The following is a 15,560-nucleotide window of genomic DNA, read 5'->3' on the forward strand; positions in this document are numbered from 1 at the left end:
CACTGTGGTTCTCAAGCCCAGGAACCATGCACTGTAGAAAAATCAAATATACAAACAAACCTATAGATAGCTAGGGTGAAATCTATTTTTATAAGAACTTAACACTCTTTACTATTTACATCCGGGAGTTCTTGTGTTTGTTTTATGTTTTAAAGCAAAGGAAGTTCTGTGTCCTCCCAGGTTGATGGTAGGTTCATCAGCTGCCCAACTTCATAACCAGCTTAGGGTTTGCTTCTCACTATTCCCTAAACTTCTGTACAGGAGCAATGAACTCTTGAGGCTGGAGGATGCTGGACACCTCATCCCCTTGGTGATAGAGGCCTCCCTTTCCCTGTGAGCTCTTCATTAATAAGTTAGCTTGGCTGTTAGTTTGTTATTCTCTCCAGATAAATGGCAGGTGCAGCCGACCTGGCTATGGTGGCAATGAAGCTGTGGTCTCTCCCAAGCTCCAAACTGGAGCTGTCATCCTGCTCTATGGACACAGCTTCATAAGCCTTGTTGATGTGGAGGGGCTGGTGGGCCTGGCAGTACCCAATCACTGGCTGGTCATAGCTGTAATACGGCAAGGGCTTCACATGATGGGGCATCTGTACATGAGAAACAGAAAAAAAAAAAAAAACAATTGTTTAGTAATAAGCTTTAAAAGGAAACCGTTTTTATTTTCTAGGCTGACTGGAGTCCTCTATTACTTGAAAGTACCAATTTAAGAAACATAATTATTATTACTTTTCAGTTATCATAATTCATAAGGACTTTGTATACAAGTTTATATAAATGTATTTTCAATGTTTTTATTTTTGATTCTATTCTCAGTTAATACATCACCAAAAGTGTTAAAACCACATAAATATCTATGAAGCTGCACAACCTATATCATACATGTATAGAACTGCTGTGTTTACCATACTACCCGATTTAAAAGCACTCCACAGCCTACATGAATGCTCATGCTACAAAAACGGGGAAGACCTGTTACAATACAGCATAATAAGTCAAGTCGAAAATAATGTGCAAAAGAACGTATATGTAATGACCAAATGTGCATCCTGATATATGCAAGTTATTTGTATGTGCCTCATATGTCTATATGTGTTTGAGTACATGTTTACAATCACATGTATATAATGTACATGTTCTATGTGTATATATATATATATATATATATATATATATATATATATATATATATAGCTACTTTATTGTATTTTATATTTTATGTGTAGTTTATTTGTATATACCAATTTTTTCTTTAATTTTAACCATTTTTTCACAGATGATTTCATACATGCAATGCATTATTTCTATTCACATACTGTCTTATCCATTTCCCATGTTCCTACTCTGGACCAGACCCTTCCTCAGACTTATGACCCTTATTTTTTTCTTATGACCCATTTAGTTTAACCAGAGCACTGGATTGGATCTATCCATTATAGATTAATAGCATCACCAATGGGTACACAACTGAAGACAATTGGTCTTTGTCTACATCAATCAGTAGAAAAATGTAGCTCAGAAGTGAGGTGTGGGGCTCATTCAGTTCCTACCTGATGATGTCCCCATTCTGCTACAGAATCAGGTATCCATGGCTGCTCTGAGTTCATGTTTTCAATATCTGTTTCTTGACTAGGAGAAAGCATTTCACAGCCTTTCTCCTTATCTTGTGGCTCTTACAGTATTTCTAGCCCTTCTTTTGGAGGGTCCCTGGGCATTTGAATGGATCATATAATTGCCTTATTGAGAGGTGTGTAGTCCTCCATCCCTAAATCTCAGCACCGTGTACAGTCAAGCCTCTCTATATTTATTACTATACACTAGAAATAGAGGATTATCTGATTAACGCTAACATTAACATTTTCTATGGGTATAAACATAACTATTTACCAATGTGGCTTGAATTCATATCAATTTAGTTCAATGGCTTTATTCAGTACTCTTACAGGTAGTATGAACTCCCTTACCTTGTGTTTTTTGACCAAGTTATAGTACCACAAATTGATTCTCTCCTCTGGAGCCTGTCTCTAATACAAAATGCATAGATTATATGCATGCTTTAACTTTCATTTGCACTTCTCATTTCATATAATTATAACTTCCATTTTGGGTCTATAAAATCTTTTATGTAAAACAAAAATACTGCAGATAATTTCTAGCAACTTATTGCTTAAATATTATAAGTACTTTCACAGGTACACCTCTCTGTTTATAATATGAATGGTATTCTCCATTTTCAAGCTGACAAGCTAAGTCTCTATTGACTGTCAACTGCTATAAATCTGGGTGAGAGTCCACAGCAATTATATTAATAGGGAAATCTGCAAATACTCCCGTCACCTACATTTTCTTTATTGTGTTTCTTTAGATCATATATATCTGGTAAAGAAACACATTTCACAGAGTTAGGACAAGAAAACTGCAATTGCATTTTTCTTCTTTATCTTGTGCTTGCACATCTGTCTGAACCTGCTACATCAATCTGATGGTGTTGATTCTTTGTTGAGATGACAAAAGTCCAAGTGCTCAGCTGCTAGTAGGCAACGATTCAAGAGTTTTTCCCCGCTTGTCTCAGCTCCATGTCTGTTTTACCTTCGTGGATCTTTAGCTTTGCAAAGTCACTTTCTTTCACTCAATACCTGTAGTTCTCTGAGAGACTGCCAATGCCTGTTGATGGGAAAGAAGGCTTAGAAGGGGAAGGATTACTTTCTTTGGGCACTCTCTCTCTGTACAGCAATAGACATCCCTGATCTATGTCTTTTGAAGTGATACGTTCATTCCCATAGAAGCAGGTGATATACCCTTATAGCCTTATGAAACAGTGCATAGAACCACCATTCTCACTGTTGGGGTTCTCTAGAAGTACAGGACTTATAGTGAATCTCTCTCTCTCTCTCTCTCTCTCTCTCTCTCTCTCTCTCTCTCTCTCTCTCTCTCTCTCTGTGTGTGTGTGTGTGTGTGTGTCTTTCTCTTTCTCCCTCTTAAAGAGGGTTATTAGAATGAATTCTAGGCTGTGGCCTAGCTAGTTTAACAATGGCCTTTTCTACCAATGCAAATTCCAAGGATACTGTAGTTGGTCAGTTCACAAGGGTGGACATCTCAACTGCTCTTCAGTATGTGTTGGGATCCAAAGCACTGGGCTCTAATGCCAGTGAAGGAATGGATTTGACAGCAAGAGGGTAAGTATCTCTCTCTCTCTCTCTCTCTCTCTCTCTCTCTCTCTCTCTCTCTCTCTCCTCTCTCTTTCACTATCTATCTATCTCTATCTCTCTCTCTCTCTCCTCTCTCTTTCACTATCTATCTATCTCTATCTCTCTCTCTCTCTCCTCTCTCTTTCACTATCTATCTATCTCTCTCTATCTATCTCTCTATATATCTCTATCTCTATCTATCTATCTATCTATCTATCTATCTATCTATCTATCTCTCTATCTGTCTATGTTGCTTTACTCACTACACAGTTATCATGTGGTAATTTTTGAGGAAATAAAACATTACATCTTGCAGGGGAATTCTTAAGTTCCAGGATGTTCTAAGGGGAAGCACAACATTCCATCCTGAAGGGAAGCTCATTAAGCACAGAAAGTGAGAGCTAAAGTAGCTTCAGGGCATCCCTCAAACTGACCAGATCCTCAAGGCCCTCTACTTCAGTAGGACTTCTAAGGGAAAAAAGACAAGCTGCCTAGGAGACGCTGATCAAAGTCTGGCTTACTGGAAGGGTCAAAGTATAACACTTTTAACTACTGCACCATATATACCACCCTATTTTTTAAAATTTCTTATTCATTTTTATATCTCTATAAACCAGCAAACTGTCTAGATGTGAACTGTTTATTGTCATTTCTGTTTTGGGAAATAAAATTCCTGTGGAATTTTGTAAATGTGTCAGATGTGTAGAGGCCTGATTTGTGTCCTGGATCAACACAACTCTGACAAAGCAAAGAAATCGAAGCAGCTATTTTGTTCAGGGTACTGAGCAGGGAGAAGTATTTTGGGAAAGACCTTCCTAAGAATATGATACATTCTTATTTCTGTTATTAATATGTGAAGGACAACTTGAAATGCCATGAAATCACGAAATTACTTGTAAGAACAGACACATTCCTGGGCACAGAATATTTATTATGTATTTTCCCTTCTTTTTTTCCTAATTTTTTATTTATTTACGTTATTTTATTCAATTTGTGTACTATAACAGCATTATGGAGGTCAGAGTACAACTTACAAGAGTTAACTCTTGTCTTTTTCCATATGAGTCCTTGTGGGCCAAACTAGGTCCTCCACCTGGTCAGCAAGTGCCTCTTCCTGCTGAGCTATCTTACCAACCTTTTCCCCATACTACAACTTAAAGTAATGATTCCGGTTTCTTTTCCCAAATTAGCCAGATCCATCTGATTCATCAAAGAGCACAAGAAGCACTTGCCATGGCTCTGTTGATGCCTTTGGTTTATTGTTGGAATCTTTCCCCTAGTCATTATTAGGGGAAGACACTGGACTCAAAAAGTATGCATAAGCCTTGTGTAAAAGGAAGTCAGAGTCATGAGCTCTCTGTACAAATAGGTTCATCGAAAGATAAAAACTAGCAGCACATATGTCAACATTGTTCAATTTTTCATATTTATTTAATACTTTTCTGTTTAAAATATAATTAAGAGAACAGTTTCATAGCTAAAAGAAATCATGATATTCAGCTGAATGTTGACTTAAATATCAAGAGAGCCTTATTAACCACAGACCTCTAGATGTATATGTCATATCATCTCTGAACTCAGGAAATTTGTTTTGTAACAGCAGTTAGACTGTGTTTTATTCTGGTAAGCAGGGACTCATGGCATTTTCTCCATTGTATCTGAAACAATTCTCCTGAGATGAAAAGACATTGTAACACTCTTTTCTTCTAGACTGACCAATGGCAAAATAAATAAATAATCAAGAGCTGAATGAATTGGCCAGCTTTGAAAGGGTAACTGTGGCATTTGCTCATTTACTCTTGGACTCTATTCTGTGGGGTACCATGTAATGAATTGAATTTGCAGCTTTGGAGCAGCAAAGAGAAGGAGGTCTTGTGCTTTATAGTAATAATGCACAGCACATTAAGCACCTGGGTCCCTGTGTGGATTGTTGTTTCCAGTAGTCAAAACAAAGTGTCCTTAAGTTCCCTTTAATGTAGTTTTGGTATTTTTGTAAATGTGTTTTTAGTACTTTACAAAAGGGTCCCCATGCTCCATCCCTTCTCTCCTGGGCTCCACTTTGAAGCTCAGCAGAACAACCCTATTTAAAGATGTTCTCATTAGCACGGCTGGCTACTCATTGGCTGCACTGAAAGCTGTACTTTATTTAAAGAAAATTGCATGGTACACACAGAATAGCAAGAATCTGAGAAATACATCATGCTCTTTGGCTGATCTGACTTCTCCAGGTTATACGTACAGATGAATTTTAATCACATGTAAACTTCCTCAGAAGAATGTTTTATAATACATGTGAGGTGGGTTAGAGTGAGAACAAACATTCCTTTGATTAATTATACGTCACTTTGATTCTTCTGGTTTCTGGCTAATTCTCTAAAACAAAATTGAGCAGTTCTGGTGTCTCACTGCCCTCAGGTAACACTGAATGTCATTTCTGATCTTTAGGAAATCCACTGAGAACACCTATTCTGGGTCGTTTTTGCTTGGCAATGCCCTTATATGGTTTGAAAGCATATTCTGCTTCTTTTGGTCTTCCAGTTTCCATTAAGAGAGATACTGGACACAGATGGGCACAGCATAGTTTCTATGCAAGGCTCCCACTTCTTTCCTGTGCATTAAAGGGTTATTAAACATCACCATGGTTTTCAAAAAAAATCATTTACTCTTTGTGCATAATATGAATTTTTTTTCTTCCAAAACAGCAGGAAGATATTTTTTAAGACTATGAAATCATTTTTTGAATTATGAGGGTTTGATATATTAGTAATTCAATGACAGAAGTTTGGGAAATGAAATACTGTATATTTTAGGAGTAAAAGATAAATTACAAAGGGTTGTATAGAGCCTCAAATCCTGAATATTGATTCTTATTCTCAAACTTTCCTTCACTAATAATTGTATTTAAAATGAGAAATGAATGTGTCTATGCAGTAAGTGTGGGGGCAATGTGAAATGGATCCTTGATAGTTTTGATCAGAGACTTTAGAATTTCAACTTGGAAATCCAGTACTGTTTCCTTCTTTTTTTGCAAAGATTTAACCATTAGTTTTAAGTAGTTGAAGTGTCTGATTGTTCTTAAATTACTATAGTCTATCATTAGTCTTATTTATTAAGTTTTCATGACCATTGTTCAGATTTCAGTATGAATTCGTTCCACTGAAGTAATAAAAAGTCGATTTTCAATTTTCTGAATGACATTTGGATTCTAATTTTCAGAATTAAAGGGTTGTGTCAGGCTATTCAGACCATCTAAAAAGTCTCATCATATAAATCCAAGGAAGAATTCAATACAGCAAAACTGCTTAATGAGGATGGACATTGCATTTATTGGAAGGAAAATTGATTAAAAATGAATGACAGTTGCTAAGTGAATATATAACTTTGACTTTAGTCTTTTCAATAGGTTAGAATGTGATGAGAATCAAACGTGTATAAGTAAATAAGTTCAGGGAGTTAGTATATGTTTCAACAATGTCAATTAAAGCTAACACAACCTTAACCCACTTATGTTAGAAGGGAAACCTAGTTGGCCCTTCAGCCTATGAGTTGGAGAGATGGGGAAAAGTCACACATCTCAAGGCCAAGAGTCAAACAGCATGCGATCCTGCTTCAAACAAGGAGGCCACTGAAGATTGACACCCGCGCTTGTTCTCCAGCTTCCATGTTTTTGCTATGTTCACATACATCCATGAATGTTTGCATGTGTATATACACATGCACACATACCACACACACACACACACACACACACACACACACATACACACAATTTTAAAAAGTAACTTATAGTAGAAAAATTTCAAGAATTCAGGAGTTGCTGAGAAATTCAAACCATTAGAACAATGGCACAGTTTATTAATAATAAGTGAAGTTGGAAACATGAATGGAGAGTTCATGACAGTTTTCCATCTCAAACAATGCCTTAGAGATCTTATGCTTTCCCTATTCTGTTTGGAACGTGGAAACACTGAATGTGACATGGCCATTTATTCGGTTTGTCAGGTCATCAATTATATTTTGTGATGTTTGTTTCAAAGAGGCTCCAGGTAAAACAAAGAAGGTCGTGGGGAAAGAGGTGTCCACCCTGCTTCTATTTTATGGGTGGGCTCAAAGAATGTCATCATGTAAGAGCCACCAGTCTTAGGAGTCAGCAAGATAGTTCCTTGAGTAAAGGAACTTTGCTATCCAGCCTGACAGGCTGACTTGTATCCCTGAAATTTGCATGTGTCGAAGGGGAGAATCAGTTAATGCAAGTTGCCCTCTGACCTTCACATGTATTGCCAAGTGCCACGCACACTGTATAGATTTTTCTTTTATTCTTGCCTTTTTTTCTTTTTTAAATTCAAGGGTTAGAAAACATATGATCTGTGTACTCACTTTTGTTTGAATTTTCATTTTCAAATTAGTTGTGTGACTCTAGAGCAGAATGGCCGTTTATGAATTTAGTGTCTTCTTACCAGAATGTGCTGCTCCACGGTGTCCCAGAACTCAAGCTAATGAAGAGCCAAAAGAGTTTGAAGATGGGGCTCACTCCATTCACTGGGGTGTGTATTACATTAGCAATGCTCTCAGTATTCACAATGGTTTTATATTCATAAGCTAGAGTAAATAACTAGCATTATTTTCATACCCTTCTCTTCCAAAGATCTGGTCCCTAATGTCGAAAGAATAGTGTATCCCTAATGGTATATTGTAATCAAGTATAGTTTTTCAATATATGTGACTTTAATGCTGAAGTATTGGAGTAACAAATAGATATGATAATATTTTAAGTCAGGAATGTTTCCCTCTTGTGGAAAAATAAAGGTTTCTAAGAACTGCAATGACACGAAGAAGATGTTTGTCCTTAAACAAAAGACAGTAACCATTTTGTGAGTCCCATTTCCTTCTTGCAAAAATTCAAACCCCACAGAAGTAACCAAACAGAGATGAAACTTTCTCAGTGAAGACAACTGATCCTGTTTAATGTATTTTTGCTTTGAGTTGGAGAGATAGCTATGGCATATAGCACTTGCCTCAAAGTTATAAGGACATGAGTTTAATTCCATAAATTGAGCATGGTATCCCACATTTGAATTCCCAGAACTGGGAAGGCAGAGGCAGGAGGATTTCCAAGGACAGTCTAGCCTAAATTCAAGAACAATGAGGAACATCGGAGCCTGAAGAATGACCCTTCTGGTCTTCACATGTATACACACACACACACACAGAGAGAGAGAGAGAGAGACAGACAGAGAGAGAGAGAGAGAGAGAGAGAGAGAGAGAGAGAGAGAGAGACAGAGAGAGACAGAGAGAGAGAGAGAGACAGAAAGATACAGAGAGAGCATTATAGGTGTGCTATTAGTGGTTTTATAGAAACAGGAGTGACTGTAAATGAGCAGTTAGCTAGCACTTCCTCAGTCAAGTTCCCCTTGTGTTTCCCTAGAAAATGTAGAGAATTGTGGCTTGCTCCAGTGTCTAGTGAACTTAGGTGATACTTTATTTGGATTTGTGTTAAATAATTTATACCTTAAACTCATTTCCTTGACTATCAGGTAGCATTTGCTCTTTGGAGATAGAGCAGATGAGTCTCCAGTGTCTCCTCTCAAACTGTGAAGTGGTCTTCAGTTAAAGAGAAATTCTTTTAAAAATGTGAAATTGAAATAAAATTCATAAGGGAGGTGGTTTTGTAAAACAGGATTTTGTACCCCAGGGTAGAACTTCAGAACCAAATAACAGATGCAGGAAAAAATCCCCAGAAGGATTCAGACATACCTACAGAATGAAATGACTGCTTTGATTCTAGAACCATTAAAGGAAATTTTTAAGAGTCGGGCTGTTTCTAATAGGAGAAACGTTGAGATGCAATTTTAATTATGAAAATAGAATATGCTCATTTAGAAAATGTAATTATGTTTTATTCTGATTGACTATATTTTAGAACTGCAAAGCAGAATGGTACATAAATAACATTAGTTTTATGTTTTAAATAATATATGTACAGGTCTAAGGTAATGGCTGGATCTCTGCCATAAAGTATATACTATTAAGGTGTAATTATATAAAAGAGAATTTGCTAACATAACTCACTTATTTATGTGTTCATTCATTCACTCACATGGCAGATAAAGAGATTGGCAAAGTCTTTCATGACTCCGTGATAGGTAAGACTTTCAACTCACACAGAATCTATAGTTAACTATCGACCTAACCTTTGAATGTGAAAATAGACTTAGGCAAAATGTAAATGAATAAGCAAGGAACTGATTTTAATATAACATTACCTAGTGGCATAGTTAGCTTTAACTTTTAACTAGGAAGAGTCTAAAATTCTTTGAGACGAAAGCTGCAATGGTGGAATATTCTTCCGATCAGATGGAACTATGAGCATGTCTGTGGGGGTTGTCTTGGTAATTAATTGATGTAGGAATGGCGGGATCACTCTAAATTGGATTGTGTCCTGGGATAGTGGCTCTGGGTGGTAGAAGAAAGCAGACTGAGGATAAATCCAAGTGTAGGAATGTGAGCCACCAAGCAAAATTCCCTGGTTAACACTTCATATTCCTACTTGGGTTCCTCTCCTAATTTTCATCTGTTGTTCTAACCTAGATGCAGAATATAAAGAAGCCCTTTCTTCTTCTACATTGCTTTTGGTTATTGTTTTATTAGAGGAATGGGTTGTTTGAATACTTGAACATGGAATTTTGAGTTTCATTTAAACTTCATGAGTTAACATTTTAATACAATCATTTTTAAAAGTAAAAATGATTTAGCATGTTTGGGCATTTTTTTTATAATCTAGGTATCTAGTTCTGGATCTATAAAGAAAGATAAAACGAGGCTGGCTTATTCAAGATTATTAATAGCTGCATGAGTGAGATGAACCTGGTTCTCTCTTCTTGCCACTGAGTCTGAAGATTGTGAGTCAGGAGAGCAGAGAGAAACGGGGTCCCAGCATGTGAGCCCTGTGGATTTCCAAGTGAAGACCTAGGTCTTGCCCAGACTATAAAGCTCATGTGGCTCCCACACAGAAAGCTGGACTCTCACAACCTTGGTACTTGGAATTCAGACAGAAAGCTTCAGGTGAGAGCTTGAAAGTTACCCCTGAGGTCATTCTGGATCAAACATACTATAGCAGGAACAAAGCTGACTGACCTTTGAGTGGATAGCTTAAGGGATGCTCTTAATGCAGTAAGCCAGCTCCTGAGCTATGATAGCTCTGTACACAGGAGGAGAGAACTGTGGTGATTATGTGAAAGAGGTTATTGGGTCTAAAGGTTATTGAATCACAAGCATTTGCACCACCATGGCTTCTTCTTGTAAAGAAGTTAAAAATATGCCTATTTCTCAATCAGAACTTGTCCTTCTCTTAAGCCTAGATCTTAGTATTCCCGTTCTTTTTTGTTGTTGTTTGTTTGTTTTTTAAAGACCTTGCTGTCTTTTTCTTCTGCATTTTAATTTTCTTTCTGTCTATCCTCAATGGACTTAAGGTAATCTTTTCTAATCTCTGTTAAAATATCATGGTTTTGGAGAGGTTCTCTTTAACCACCTTATTTAAAATGACATTCCATTTACATTTATAAACTACTGTACTTTTCAAAATCCGTGTTTATTTTCTGCATAGCATTTCTTGAACTGTTATATATTTTTAGACTCATTATGATTGATTAGTGTCTTGCCAACTTCAGTACATTAACTCAGTCCTATTCATGTTCTTATCATTGGTGGTATTTCAATAACACCATGTTTCCGATTATCATCAGCTTGGTGGTGGACATATTTGGACTAAAGTTAGGACTAATTCAGTTGGGTAAATTTAACAACTATCACTATATACATGATTTCTAAATAGCTACTTGTAGGTGAATTTACTTTACAACGGTGGTGAAATGTCTGTAAATGTTCAGTCAGCTAGAAAACTTCTTTAGCTAAACATGAACTTGGACACTCAGAGAAGACTTAAACACATGGAACAGAGCCTAGCATTAGATGTGAGTAGAGAAATGGCTTACTTTTTTTTGCATAGATTTTAACTTTATGCAACTTCTAATGGTGATATAAACAATGAGTTGTCAAAATGATAAGTAGTCTGCCTTGAATTCCCTACAAATATGAGCCTTATAACATCTGTATCTATGTATCTTTTTATCTATATATCTGTTAATTATGTATCTATGTATCTGTCTGTCTTTCTATCTGTCTATGTATCTATTATCTATGTTTCTATGTTCTTTCTTCTATACATTAATCTATTTTTCTATAAAATTACCTTTTTTATCATGTATTTATATTTTTACTGCTAATTATATATGTATATATGTATCTATGTATGCACATGTAGGTGAACCTATATCAATCTATCATTTATTTATCAATCTTTTATTGATTTGTGCAGTTCTCCCATAAGAATGAAAACATATTTAATCTCAAGTAAAAATGATAATGGGTTTCTTCAGTAACCATAATCTTTTCTAAAAGTATTGCTTTGAAAAGTATACCAATAATATCAGAAATCCTTCAGATATGTTCAAAAATAAAGTTTTTGGACAATTGAGAAAACTGCAGCAAAACTGTAAATGATGTAGTAGATAAATATATATGCTTAAAATGGACAGAAAGATTAGGAAAATGTAGATGACTGTACCTAGAATATATAGCCTATAATCAATACTTTATTCTGAGCATAATTATTTCTAGATAGACATATTAAAATATTTTAAAACACTGGTAAAGACTAGGATTATTTATGATGGTTTTAGGAGATTAACTTTGTCTGTCTGATTTTTCTACCCGATGTAATCCTGTCCACAGCAATGATTACCCACATTCTGTTTACCCTGAAGCATGAAGAAAAGATCCACTCGGTGATAAATTTGATTGTTCTCTCTGTATTTGTATTGAATGATAAGTACAGAGCCTCATTTATAATGGGGAAATATGGGACACACATAGAGTTCTTGACTGAAAGCATAGCATATCTTTAATATATTGAGATTACCTAATCCCTCATATTAAAATGATGTTATTGCTATTGCTTTATTCAGCTTCAAACTCAAGACTGATGTCTATCTAAAGGTTTAATACCATCAGAAGTTCTGTCTCCTGAACCCTGAAAGACCTCTGCAGGCTCATCCTGACTCTGTTCCTGCTCCATTCGGGTTTTTGTCTTCTCCTGTCACTTTTGTGCCTCTTTATCTCCTCCCTAGCTTGGCAAAAAAAAGAAAAAAGAACAAAAGTCTGGCATGTCTCCTCAACCTAAATATCATTGAAACTTTGTTTAGTTTTTAGTCATCACATTGCTCAGTTCACCAAAAACATAGAGCATGAAATATTGATTAAGCATATTTCTAAGATTTAATTAAATGTTTGGCATAAAAACCACTGAAATCTTAGTTTTTTTTTTTTTTTTCTCAAGCTCCTGTAACTTGACATGACAATACAAACCAATTCCATTTAGTTACTGAAATTTCAATTAGTTATTGAAAATTATACTTAAGAAATATAGGAGTAACAGGGTTATTTTATAGGCATGCTATAGAGTAATAAAAAGTCCGTTTGAAAAACCAGTGATATAGCTTATGCAAGGGTTTTCATTTGAAATGCTAGCAGTAGGAATTGTCAGCCTATTTTTCTAAAGAAGGAGGCATCCCAGGAACACAAGTATAGTTGTTGTACATGCATAACCCCTGAGGATGATAACTGCTTAAATTGCACACAACAAGCATGCATTTCAAAACATAAAATTAAAAGCCTAGTTTGGCTGGCCCCATGAACAATGGATGTACAAGTGAGAGAGTAGATTTCGTTTTAGAATGAATATTGACCTTTCATTAAGAGACTTTAGAGTCTGTAACATGCAAAAGACATACATTGACTTGATAGTTTCCTTTAGAAGATCTAAATACTATTTATCAAGGTAGAAAACATTATTCTCTTTTGGGGGGAAATATTTCCAACTTCTATGGCTGAAAGTGATGTTTGTCATTTATTATAGAACATATAGTTAGAAGGACTCATGACTATAAATTCATACTTTTAAGTAAAAATACTTTCTGTATTATCTTTCACAGTCAACATATAGTCTTAGTTTTTGACATTTCTTATTATATCTTCTGTAGTGTTGTGGATTAAACCAAGGCTATACATAAGATAGACAAATGTATTACTCAGCTAACTCTCCGTTGCACTCTATCTACCTATCTCTCTCTCTCCCTCTCTCCCTCTCCCTTTCTCTCTCTCTCTCTCTCTCTCTATATATATATATATATATATATATACACACACACACACACACACACACACACACACACATACACACACACACACACACATGCCCCTACACACATGCACACATGCCATAGCTCTAATTAGCTTTAAGACGTAACCACCTTGGTTGCTGATGTTATATAGTTTCTGCACCAAGTTCTGGTTTCATGCTTATATTAAGAAAATATATTCTCTGTGATGACTGTCATTTCAAAGCCTTTGCTAAAATCATGATTGCTCTTGCCTACACTATTTCATTTAGAGTCTAACTTCAAGAAGAGCAATTACATACTTTTTTCATGTGTCGTAGAATATGGGAGTGAGCAAACCTACTGACATTACACAAATGTGAAACATGAAAATGTTTTTCTCTTGATGTGTCCATCACTACAATCAGATTCAGCAAAAGTGAGTTTGAGCAATGACAGGCATTAATCTGTGAAGTGACTTTTACTTTATTAAGACTTATTTTTATATAGATAAGTGTTCACTTTGTATGTCTGTGCACCAAATGTATATAGGGCCCACTAAGGAATGAAGTTAGCATCAAACTCCCTGCAACTGGAGCTACAAATGGTTGTGAGTTTGCCATGGGGGTACCATAAACTGAATCAGGTCATTTGCATGAACAGCCAGTGCTCTGAACCACTGTGATCACTCCCCAGTCCTGATCCCTGGTCTTTAATGGACTCTTGATAATCAACATGTATTTTCCACAACCACGGAGTCCATAAATTATACTTCTCAATGTCAGACCACTGGGATGGGATGATTATCACTAATATGACCATAGGATCATAAGGGTTATTATTCTACTTGGTTTAGTAATTCTTCACGGCTACTCAAGGAACTCTTCCTTATTTAGACTACATCTACCTTGAAAAACACAAAGAAAGATGTAATCAGTGTTAAGGCATTTTTTTATTACCAAACATATTTAAGAATAAACATATATTGAGCAAAGTGAAATTAATGAAGTCAGGAAATAAAGTCCATTGTTGCTTCCTTGTATACTCTGGTTAGCTATTTTTTTTTTACATTCTTAATTTTTTATTCTTATGTGAACACATTTTTTTTCTGTTAAAAGCATGCAATTGTAGAACATAAACACTGAAATTCAACTGCTCTTGTAGAGGAAATATTTCTTTTCTTGCACCAAAATCTGGCTGCTCACAACTACTTACAACTCCAGCTCAAGAATCCATCACTCTCTACTGGTTGCCATGGACACCATGAACAACTCTACTCAAAGTAAATGCCCCCATCCCCATCCCATGCACACAAACACAGCTCACGAACACTGCAAGTGTGCTATGCTGCTCCACCAGTGTCTTCCGGCAACTTTGTCTCCCAGCCAGTCACCTTACCAAGGAGTTTGATTGACACCTGTAACCTCAGGTCTCACCCCAACACCACTGAGTAGAAATAAATCACTTCTGTTTGCATTTGAGTTTGTGGAGTATGTTGTTATACATCAGTTGTTTGAGGGTAAACATCCACCCAGATGGCAATGGTATTTCTATATGAGGGCAGTTCTGTGTGTCTACACTGTCTAGACCTGAAGTGCATTAAATCTAAAAGGAGAGACAGCATCGGTGCCTGCAGAAATAGCATTTCCGATGAGCAGCAATAGGGTCCACGATGAACGTGTGAGAAATAATTATGTGATCCCATCTCAGATGCACTGAGTCAAAGTCCTGGCTTTGAGGCCTACTTATCTATGTTTGAACAGGCTCTGTAGGAGTTCCTACTGATGCAACTGTAGAGTAGGGTGGACAGCAAGACCCAGTGAATATGTCCAATATGCAGAAGACAAACATTCCGAAAAGGTAGTTAGATGGAAGGTAAAATTTCTCTGCATTAGAATGCTGTGCTAAGACTAGACTGGCTTTATTTTGTTAAACTTCATATATTTTTTGTGTTTCAAAAGTCACAGAAAATCCTTATTCTTTATAAGAACCTGTTCCCCAGTGTTATAGGAAGGCCCAAGGATAGCCCAGTGACCCTGGAAAGCCCTTCTAGGGAGACTTTATCTACTTTGCTTGGAAGAACAATGCCCCTACAACTCCTGGGTGACTTGTCATCAGGTACATGCTGGTAAAAGATTTTTTTTAATTGTTTTGTCTTTTG

At 36.2% G+C, this 15,560-nt stretch overlaps 1 protein-coding gene across 1 annotated transcript in view; it reads right to left on the reverse strand.

The window, feature by feature from the left end:
* Window positions 1-365: 365 nt before the first annotated feature.
* The window catches only part of LRRTM4 (leucine rich repeat transmembrane neuronal 4), a gene marked incomplete at both ends in the record, with an annotated part of 738,349 nt that continues 723,154 nt past the window's right edge, over window positions 366-15,560 (reverse strand). The window contains one exon of the mRNA XM_080932130.1: window positions 366-587. Coding sequence (XP_080788256.1) covers window positions 366-587 — 222 coding nt within the window. The remainder of the gene's footprint in view (window positions 588-15,560) is intronic.

Source organism: Micromys minutus (assembly GCF_963924665.1).
Source record: "Micromys minutus genome assembly, chromosome: 18".
In the NCBI taxonomy this organism is placed as follows: domain Eukaryota; kingdom Metazoa; phylum Chordata; class Mammalia; order Rodentia; family Muridae; genus Micromys; species Micromys minutus.